Source organism: Ranitomeya variabilis, chromosome 6 (assembly GCF_051348905.1).
Source record: "Ranitomeya variabilis isolate aRanVar5 chromosome 6, aRanVar5.hap1, whole genome shotgun sequence".
NCBI lineage: Eukaryota > Metazoa > Chordata > Amphibia > Anura > Dendrobatidae > Ranitomeya > Ranitomeya variabilis.
In genome coordinates, this window is record NC_135237.1 from 401,849,842 (window position 1) to 401,861,780 (window position 11,939).

At 44.4% G+C, this 11,939-nt stretch overlaps 1 protein-coding gene across 1 annotated transcript in view; it reads right to left on the reverse strand.

Moving 5' to 3' along the window:
* The window catches only part of CIDEA (cell death inducing DFFA like effector a), a 56,060-nt gene extending 49,593 nt beyond the window's left edge, over positions 1–6,467 (reverse strand). Inside the window, exon 1 of the mRNA XM_077270151.1 lies at positions 6,213–6,467. Coding sequence (XP_077126266.1) covers positions 6,213–6,265 — 53 coding nt within the window. The 5' untranslated portion in view covers positions 6,266–6,467. The remainder of the gene's footprint in view (positions 1–6,212) is intronic.
* Positions 6,468–11,939: the final 5,472 nt, after the last annotated feature.

Below are 11,939 nucleotides of genomic sequence, written 5' to 3' on the forward strand. Positions count from 1 at the left end.
CTAATTGTATCCGGGGCCACGGCTTCAGGTCCATAACCCAAACTGCTTTCAGGTGAAAGTGAAAATTTGTAAAGATACTACATTTATTCTAAACCATTTCCACAATGTTTTCACACAGTAGAAATTTCACCAAAGACAAGGTCTCTTGCATCCGTTCCCTAAAGGGAATAACTCAAATTTGACTACAAGCTATTTTCATTGTATTGTCACTTTGGTGCGATCCAGCATTTCTGTGTGACCCTGGCCTCGCAGCAAACATGGCAAAACGAGATAATTTTTATTATCTGATGAAGCCCTGTACTGATATTATTCTTTAGAAACTGAATGACAGTCCAGACACAGGTGGTGTCGACGGCTGCCTGCCCCAAGCGAGGTTTGTACTATGTGCAAAGAAGAGTAACTAGTTTTATGTCCTTTTTTTGCCACAGGCTTGGATAGGAGTTTTATCTTACAGGATTACAGATGTTGAAGGAATCTGACACTAAATCAAGGAGATGTTGGAGAATTCCATGGATCAGGAATAATTTAGAATAAAAATAATGATTATTAAGTGCCATGTGCAGTAAAACGCCAAAATTAGGTGTGTAAATACATTCTTAAAATGAACCGATCATCAGGATTTTGCTCTGTAAACTACAGAGTGTCAGGTCGGTGCCATTATACTGATTAAAATGATACCTGGGGTGAAAAAATCCTTCTTGTTGTTGTTGTTTAATCTTTACCAGTAGTTTTCAGTTAATGATATTTTTGTGCTGGGGGGGTGCCTGTAGGGTGGGCTTTATGCGGTGCTCTGGCCTCATGGTCATCATTCTGGCTTAAATGACAGGTCACTGAACCCTCAAGTAACCTGCCTATTTTATTAACCCTTTAAGGACCAGGGGTATTTCAATTTTTGCGTTTCCATTTTTTGCTCCCCTTCTTCCCACGGGCATAACTTTTTTTAATTTTTCTGTCAATATGGCCATGTGAGGACACCATTGGTTTTAATATATTGTGTACTGTAAAATGGGAACAAATTTCCAAATGCAGTGAATTTGCAAAAAGTGCAATTCCACAATTGTTTTTTGGATTTTTTTCTTACCATGTTCACTAAATGCTAAAACTGACCTGCTATTATGATTCTCCAGGTCATTATGAGTTCACAGACACCAAACATGTCTAGGTTCTTTTTTATTTAAGTGGTGAAAAAAAATCCAAAGTTTGTAATAAAAAAAAAAAAAGTTGCCATTTTCCAAGACCCATATGGTCTCCATTTTTCGGAATCTAGAGCTGGATGAGGGCTTATTTTTATGGCCACCAATCTGACACTTTTATTGATACCATTTTGGTGTGTATACGATCTTTTGATCGCCCGTCAATGAATTTTATTGCAATGTTGCAGCAACCAAAAAAAACGTAATTCTGGTGTTTCGATTTTTTTCTTGCTACACCGTTTACCGATTGGATTAATTCTTTTTATATATTGATAGATCGGGCAATTCTGAATGCGGCGATACCAAGTATGTTAGGGGGTAATTTGAAATTTTATATATTTTTTAAAACTTTTTTTTTTTTACTTGCTTCAATAGTCTCCATGGGAGACTAGAAGCTGCTCTTGTCCGATCACTTGTACTACATACAGGTGCATCTCACAAAGTTAGAATATCAAAAAGTTAATTTATTTCAGTTCTTCAATACAAAAAGTGAAACTCATTATATAGAGTCATTACAAATAGTGATCTATTTCAAGTGTTTATTTCTGTTAATGTTGATGATTATGGCTTACAGCCAATGAAAACCCAAAAGTCATTATCTCAGTAAATTAGAATACTTTATAACATCAGCTTGAAAAAATGATTTTATCATCCGAAATGTTGGCCTACTGAAATGTATGTTCAGTAAATGCACTCAATACTTGGTTGGGGCTCCTTTGGCATCAATTACTGCATCAATGCAGCGTGGCATGGAGGCTATCACCCTGTGGCACTGCTGAGGTGTTATGGAAGCCAAGGTTGCTTTGATAGCAGCCTTCAGCTCGAAGTATCCACAATTGAGCGGTCATGTGACATGGGTGGGGGTGGTGTTCAGATGCGTAGCTAGGGTTTTGGTTCAGGGGGTGCGAAGCTTCTGAGTGGGCCCCTAAGCAGGTAACCTTGAACACAGCTGGGTGACGCCCCCTAATAGTGGAGGAGAACCTCAGCAGATGACCGCGTTATTACTGAAGATAATCTCTATATAAAGACCAACAAGGATATTACCGCCATATGGTCAGTGGTAGATACCAGCCCTACAGAACATATAAGAGATCACAACACAGTTACAGATGGTGACTTACCGCTGACGTCCTTTCTGATGGAATCGTTCACTTTTCCTGTCTTTTCCATCTGGTCCAGACCGACATGACAACTTCTTCCAGCCAGGACTCGGCTGCAGAGAATACAACAAAGACACATTTCACATCTCATATTCCAGCCCCATCACCATCTATTCCCAACCTGCACAACCTCCTCATCCTGCTAATATCCCAATACTGAGCCGCTGCTGCCTTATGTGTCCCCATTACTGCCCCTGCTGTGTGTTACTATGTGCCCTCTAAATTCTAAAGCACCCCTCTATAATATAGTAATACCGGGTGCATGTGCCTAGAAAACAGTGCCCATATTTTACCCCCTAGAAAGTAATAATGCCCTGTGTGCCCTTTTGAAAGTCACAGTAACCTGAGTTCCCCTATAACAATAAGTGCCCACTTTACATTTAATAATGTCCCGAGTTTCCCCCCTGTACAGCTCCCCTATACACAGTATGATGCTCTCTTATACACAGTATAATGCCCCTCACTGTATAGTACCACACACACACAGTATACTGACTCCTTAGTAGCCTCCAAACTGTTTGATGGCTCCAACACAGTATAATGCCCCCACACTGTACGATGGCCCACTAGATAGCCTCCATATAGTACAATGCACCAGATACTATATTTAGGACTATAATGCACTCCCCATAGGCAGACTCTATAGCACAAGGCAGCACCTCCATAGGCAGATCCTGTAGTATAAAACAGCACCCCCATAGGCAGACCCTGTAATATAAGGCAGCACCCCCATAGGCAGACCCTGTAATATAAGGCAGCACCCCCATAGGCAGACCCTGTAATACAAGGCAGCACCCCTATAGGCAGAGCCTGTAATATAAGGCAGCACCCCTATAGGCAGAGCCTGTAATATAAGGCAGCACCCCTATAGGCAGAGCCTGTAATATAAGGCAGCACCCCTATAGGCAGAGCCTGTAATATAAGGCAGCACCCCTATAGGCAGAGCCTGTAATATAAGGCAGCACCCCTATAGGCAGAGCCTGTAATATAAGGCAGCACCCCTATAGGCAGAGCCTGTAATATAAGGCAGCACCCCTATAGGCAGAGCCTGTAATATAAGGCAGCACCCCTATAGGCAGAACCTGTAATATAAGGCAGCACCCCTATAGGCAGAGCCTGTAATATAAGGCAGCACCCCTATAGGCAGATCCTGTAATATAAGGCAGCACCCCTATAGGCAGATCCTGTAATATAAGACAGCACCCCCATAGGCAGATCCTGTAATATAAGGCAGCACCCCATAGGCAGATCCTGTAGTATAAGGCAGCACCCCCCATAGGCAGATCCTGAAGTATAAGGCAGCACCCCTATAAGGCAGATACTGTAATATAAGGCAGCACCCCTATAGGCAGATCCTGTAATATAAGGCAGCACCCCTATAGGCAGATCCTGTAATATAAGGCAGCACCCCCATAGGCAGACCCTGTAATATAAGGCAGCACCCCCATAGGCAGAAACTGTAATATAAGGCAGCACCCCCATAGGCAGACCCTGTAATATAAGACAGCACCCCCATAGGCAGATCCTGTAGTATAAGGCAGCACCCCCATAGGCAGATCTTGTAGTATAAGGCATCACCCCCATAGGCAGATCCTGAAGTATAAGGCAGCCCCCCTATAGGCAGATCCTGTAGTATAAGGCAGCCCCCCTATAGGCAGATCCTGTAGTATAAGGCAGCCCACCTATAGGCAGATCGCGATTCTACCCGCCACTGTTAAGGACACGTGACAGCTGATCAGATCAGCTATCATGTGCCGGAAAAGGTGAGGGCTCATTGCCGGAGCCCACACCAAACAGGGGGAGGCGTCCAATGTCAGATATATATCAGTCATTGGACTTTAAGGGGTTAAATACTGTGATTGAGCAGTAAATAGTGTGGTGTTTTAAAAAAAAAATTAAATAAATGTAACTCCAGCAAAATGGCGCCAGCTGTCGTGCATGCGCAGTAGGATCTATCACTTGCCGATAGATGCTATTGAGCATGCTCATCAAATTTATCTATTTTTGCTCCAACAAAATCGCTTGCTATGATCAGCAAGGAAGGTAGGGCAGCACGGTGGCTCAGTGGTTAGCAATGGAGCCTTGCAGGCACTGGAGTCCTGGATTCAAATCCCACCATGGACAACATCTGCAAGGAGTTTGTATGTTCTCCCCGTGTTTGCGCGAGTTTCCTCCGGTTTCTTCCCACATTCCAAAGACATACTGATAGGGAATTTAGATTGTGAGTCCCATCGGGGACAGCGATGATAATGTGTGCAAACTGTAAAGTGCTGTGGAATATGTTAGCACTATATAAATATAAAGATTATTATTATGGCCCGCTGACGGTCTGGTTTTCTTTGTAGGTCTCCGATTCCTTCCTACAGTTATCACATGCATCCATACACAGCCAATTACCAGCGGCATGTATCCAGAGACTAGTGATGGGCTGCAGTAATAGTGAGAACATAGATGGCAAGTCACCGCTGCAGGAAGTAGAGATTGTCAGGGACCACCAGAATGGCAGGACTGGAAACACAGGGAAAAAAAATGTGAGTATTGGGAGCTTCTTGATTTGGGAACATTCCTTCCTCATTGCTGATTTTCTCTATTGTTTGAGGAAATGCAGAAAAATACACTGTAAATCAGGACGCACTTTTTCCTGGGCCACACTGTCAAATTGAACCAATGCCAAGAGCCACAACAGATCTTAAAGGGGTATTACTATCCAACATTCATTCTTATAAACAATAAATGTAATTCACGCCTGATAGGTGTACATGGTAAAACTGGTGCCTATCAGGGTAACTGAACTCCAGTCCTCCATTCTCACACCAGAAAGAGGCCAACTATGAGGCTAATCCCATTGTAATTTAGGTGAATTTCATTGCTACCATGCACTGCAATGACCATCTCTTAATCTGATCTACTGCTTGTCGGAGACCCCAAAGAATGGCACTGCAGGCTACACGTTAGGCTGTGTGCACACGCTGCACATTTTTCGTGTTTTTCTTCGCTAAAAAAACGCGAAAAAAACGCATACATTATGCATCCCATCATTTAGAATGCATTCCGCAATTTTTGTGCACATGATGTTTTTTTTCCATGAAAAAAATGCATCGCGGTAAAAAACGCAGCATGTTCATTAATTTTGTGGATTTTTTGCAGATTTCCCACTATATTATTGCATTGGGAACATCCGGAAAAATCCGCAAAAAAACACACCAAAAACACATGTGGATTTCTTGCAGAAAATGTCCTGTTTTGCTCAGGAAATTTCTGCAAGAAATCCTGACCGTGTGCACATAGCCTTAAGCACTTCTATAAATGTGTCCTTGCTTAGAAAGTAGGGTCACATTCCCAGTACCAGCAACACTGGCGGTCCCAGAGGTCAGACCACTGCCAATGTGTGACGTGTCCGAATGGCTGCTCCCAGGAGACAGTTCATGAGAGACCCTGAAGTGAAATACAGATGATTCTTCTGCCCATCCTGCGCCAGGGGAACATACGCAGCTTGGCGGACATAGTCCCACCTGTTTGTCTGGATTTTCCTCTTGCCTATATAGAATAGTCTGTATATACAGGAGCGGGCAGTTGTATTGGGTGCAAAATTTGAAAAGGAAAAAAAAAATCTATTTTTTTGCTCCCCTAATGTTTCAGTGCTGGAGGTCTGGGACGATGCACCTGCCCCAGGCATCAGGCTGGGTGCCCCAGTTATACTGCCCCACTGCACGGAAACTACAGTGACACCAGGGGCGACCCTGGCGAGGACAGCACAAGCCTCCATTCACCCCCGGCAGCCATGCCAGGCAGCGGTTCCAGTCAGGAGGTGCAGGCTCTCCGCACACCACCTGGCACGCCTGCAGAGGCTGGCACTCACCGTAGAAGAGCCTTGGGTGACAGGGCAGTGGCGTACTGCAGGGCACTCTGCATCCTCCCGGGTGGAAGGCAGCGCTGACACTGCTGGGATCTCCGGGAGGAGGAGGAGGCGAGAGGGTTAACCTTTCCCCTACTTCCAGTGATGGATGCGCCGGGTCTCCTCCCCCAGCCCCTGCACTACAGCGCGCTCCTCCTGCGCCACAGCTGAGCCCACACCACAAAATCCGGGCAATTCATCCGTAGCTGAGAGCTGGAGCAGTGACAACCAATAGCAGCACGTGATAGGGACAGGGCCATAGCAACCAATCACATTATCGCTTACTAGATGAAGCTGTAATCTGGTTGCTATGGGCAATATCTTCCTCAGCAGTACCATCATGTATGGCATAAACTGACAAGTTAGTATATACCAGGATATCACCGTCTACATAGAGGGCTCAGATACTGATGGGTAGACAGCTCCCCTCAGATATTAGTCCAGTGCTGAGGGAAGATGAATAATGCCACTGTCACACAATCAGTATTTACCTCAGTATTTGTAAGCCAAAATCAGGAGAGGAACAATCAGAGGAAAAGTATAATAGAAACATATGCACCACTTCTGGATTTATCACCAACTCCTGAATTTGGCTTACAAATACTGAGGTAAAATACTGACCCAAGTACTGAACACGTGAACTTGGCCGTTGTCTATTACCTTGTTTGGCTGGTGTCTGCCCACTCATTATATAGTGACACTCATACAGCAACCACTCATTATATAGCGCCCACTCATATAGCTCCCACTCATACAGTGACCACTCATTATATAGCGCCCACTCATACAGTGACCACTCATATAGCGACAACTCATTATATAGTGCCCACTCATATAGCGCCCACTCATATAGTGACCACTCATTATATAGCGCCCACTCATATAGCGACCACTCATATAGCGACCACTCATTATATAGCGCCCACTCATATAGCGACCACTCATATAGCTCCCACTCATACAGTGACCACTCATTATATAGCGCCCACTCATACAGTGACCACTCATATAGCGACCACTCATTATATAGTGACCACTCATATAGCAACCACTCATATAGTGACCACTCATTATATAGTGACCACTCATATAGCAACCACTCATTATATAGTGACCACTCATATAGCGCCCACTCATTATATAACGCCCACTCATATAGCGCCCACTCATATAGCACCCATTCATATAGTGACCACTCATTATATAGTGACCACTCATATAGCAACCACTCATATAGTGACCACTCATTATATAGTGACCACTCATATAGCAACCACTCATTATATAGTGACCACTCATATAGCGCCCACTCATTATATAACGCCCACTCATATAGCGCCCACTCATATAGCACCCACTCATATAGCGACCACTCATTATATAGCGCCCACTCATATAGTGACCACTCATATAGCGCCCACTGATATAGCAACCACTCATTATATAGCGCCCACTCATATAGTGACCACTCATTATATAGCGACCACTCATATGGTGACCACTCATTATATATTGACCACTCATTATATAGTGACCACTCATTATATAGTGACCACTCATATAGCGACCACTCATTATATAGTGCCCACTCATATAGTGACCACTCATTATATAGCGCCCACTCATTATATAGCACCCAATCATTATATAGCGACCACTCATTATATAGCAACCACTCATTATATAGCGACCACTCATTATATAGTGACCACTCATTATATCATTATATAGCGACCACTCATTATATAGCAACCACTCATTATATAGTGACCACTCATTATATAGCGACCACTCATTATATAGTGACCACTCATTATATAGCGACCACTCATTATATAGCGACCACTCATTATATAGTGACCACTCATTATATAGCAACCACTCATTATATAGTGACCACTCATTATATAGCGACCACTCATTATATAGTGACCACTCATTATATAGCGACCACTCATTATATAGTGACCACTCATTATATAGCGACCACTCATTATATAGCGACCACTCATTATATAGTGACCACTCATTATATAGCGACCACTCATTATATAGTGACCACTCATTATATAGTGACCACTCATTATATAGTGACCACTCATTATATAGCGACCACTCATTATATAGTGACCACTCATTATATAGTGACCAGGAAAGATGGGACAGTTTCCATCCAAAACATAAAAAACTCAATTGTCTACAGCCAAGCCATCAGATACAATCATATATGTTCAACACAATGGATAGGGATGAACACCTTGGTCGCCTCAGAAAGACCATCCAAGAACAATTGAAAACCAGATTACAAGAGCCACCAGAATATCAAGGAATCATCTGCTACATTACAAAGCTAAAGAAGAAAATAACCGGGTACCTCTAGTAGTCACCTACAATCTAAATCTGGAGGCGCTAAGGGGAGCTGCACGGAAATTACAACCTTTACTACAAAAAGATGCCCGCTTACAATCCATTTTTCCAGACCCCCCACTACTGTGTTTTAGGCAGCCCCCAAATCTAAGAAGCATCATTGTCAAGAGCTCCCTGTCCTCTCCAACAGCTGCAGGAACCTTTCCTTGCAACCAGAAAAAATGTAAAACCTGTCCATTTATAATGACCACAGACAAGATAAAGATTCCCAACTCACATCAGGACTGCAAGATACCAGGTACATTCAGCTGCGTCACTTCTAATGTGGTGTACCTAATTATATGTACTAAATGTCCAACTGGGGGTCTGTATGTGGGGGAGACAGGGCAAAAGCTTAGAACAAGAATGAATTCTCACCGCCACACAATAAGAGAAAAAAGAATGGATCTACCTGTGCAGGGGCGTAGCTAGAGCTTTTGCCGCCCGGGGCTGTTCCCGAGTTTGGCGCCCCCCCCCCAGGACATATGCGATTTTCACACTTAGTCATGTACCCACGAGCTCCTCTCCCTTAAGCTCCCAATGTTCAGTGAAAAACTGAGAGAAGCAGAAGAGAAGCTCGTTGTTACAGGACCATGAGTATGAAAATCACATATGAGTGACGTGTCCATGTGTCGACGACTGGAACCTGCAGAGCTGAATCCTTACATCGCAGCTTCTGAATTCTCACAGCTAATGCACTGCACACTTTTAGGATTCTCCCTTGCCGATGGACGGTCATGTCAGCACAAGCATGTGATCTGTATACTTCTGACCACATTCCGACTAGACGTGCCTGGCCTCGCTCAGTTCATTTTCATAGAGTGAGGCCACACATGTCTAGTCAGCACGTGACCGCATGTATGTAAATCGCCAGCATGAGAGAATCCTGACAGCGTGCAGGGCGCACTGTGAGAAGTCAGAAGTCTGCAGTCACAAAGAATGACTGCAGACTCATTACAAACCTGGACATCCCCTTTAATGCTCCTAACATAAATAAAAACATGAGAGTTAGTCAGTATCACAAATAACATTTACATCCAGGTACCTTATAGATGACGTCGCCTCTGGAGTTGTTCTCCTTCATTTCTTCATCTTGTCCAGACCCCATGATGCGTTTTCTCATCCACAGCCGTCTCTGCAGACTTCCATCTTCTCCGCTCTTTTGCAGAAAATCTCCACATGACGCCCTTAAAGATACAAGTGTCATTATAATGCTCCTGAATAAAAAATTTCCCCTCACTATATTGTCTGCATAAAATATGACCCCCACACTGTCCCTCTTATGGTACATGCTCTTCACACTGACCTCCCCTTTCTATACCGGACCCCTCTTCACACTGTCCTCTTACACTGTGTCCCCCCTATAGGGCCCAGTATTTATACTGTACTCTCTCATCACACTCCCCCTCCTTTGTATACTATCCCCTCCTGGCTGTGCCCTTACACTGTCCCCCATGCTACGCATGCACACATCCCAACACCCTCACTCCCTGTACTCTGTCCACATACGTTTTTCACATCGCTTCTCATACTGTGTCCGCATACATTCCCCCGTTTGACCCCAAACTGTCTGCACCCATCCCCCATACTGTTTCCTCATATATGCCCCCCCATCTCCCCCTTTGCTCTTCATTTTGTGTCCTCAGATCTCCCCCCCACATTAAATCCCCCCCATCCCCATGACAAATCTCCCCCCACACACATTCAATCCCCCATCTCCACACACAATAAATACCCCATCTCCACTCATATTAAATCTCCCCCCACAATAAATCCCCCCATCTCCACTCATATTAAATATCCCCAATCCAATAATATATCCCACTATCCCCACTCACATTAAATCCCCCCCATCCCCACTCACAGTAAATCCCCCCCACAATATATGCCCCCATCCCCACTCACAGTAAATCCCCCCCACAATATTTTCCCCCATCCCCACTCACAGTAAATCCCCCCCTGCACCTTCGGTGTCTTCAGCTCCACTGGAGCACTTACCACCGCTCTGTGTCTCCTGCTCGGCCGCGCAGGTGAGTGACGTCAGCAGCGTGATCACATGACCTGATCACGCTGCTGGCATCGCTCTGACCCGGCAGTCAGAGCTTCAATTGTACTCGCATCACAGATGCAGTACAATTGAACACTGGGAGCCGGCGCGCTGCAGCTTCTCTGAGCCGGCTGTCAGCTTGACAGTCGGCACAGAGAACAGCTGACTCCCAGTGCGGGGGGTGACAGAATGCAGCCGCCGGGGGAGACACTGCGGACCGCCGCTTTAGGCAGCCCGACTGTGCCCCCCTGCTGGCTGCTCCCCCCTAGATACGCCACTGACTCACCCCCACATTGTGCCGCCCCCCCGCATTGTGCCGCCTGGGGCGGCCCGCCCCCCCCCCCGTACCCCCCTTCCTACGCCACTGTACCTGTGGCAATACCTTTATGTCTCCCCAATCATAACATTATGGACATGAAATCACTTGTATTAAAAGGTAGCTTCAAATCTAAGAGAGACAGAAGAGTATGGGAATATAAACTGATGACGACCTTTGACAGTCTTAGTGCAAGAATGAATGTGTCGCATGGATTTATGTCTTTTTACATCAGCTAAGGAACTTGCCCCTCAGACTATGAGGGGTCATCACAACAGAACCAGACCCCAATCAGAGGACAATAAAACACTCCTTATCTAAGAACTGGTCCAATATTTATGGACATAACTGTTTATCACTCATGGTAATTCTGCTTCATGTCCCCTGTCTTATCCATGTTTTTTTTTTTCTGTGCTATGTTGTGCATAAATATGTGATTCTTCAGAATTTCTTTTAGTCATTGCTTGATGAAGAGACTTGTGTAGTCTTGAAAGCTTGCAATTTGTTACCATCTTTTCAGTTAGCCATTAAAAGGTATCAACCACTGAGGACTCTCAATAAATATTTTTCTATATAGTGACCACTCGTTATATAGCGCCCACTCAATATATAGTGACTACTTATTATATAGCGACCACTCACACTCATTACATAGTGACCACTCATTACACAGCGACTACTGATTACATAGTGACCACTCATTATATAGCGACTACTCATTACATAGTGACCACTCATTATATAGCGACCACTCATTATATAGTGACCACTCATTACATAGTGACCACTTATTATATAGTGACCACTCATTATATAGTGACCACTCATTACATAGTGACCACTCATTATATAGCGACCACTCATTATATAGCGACCACTCATTATATAGTGACCACTCATTATATAGCGACCACTCATTATA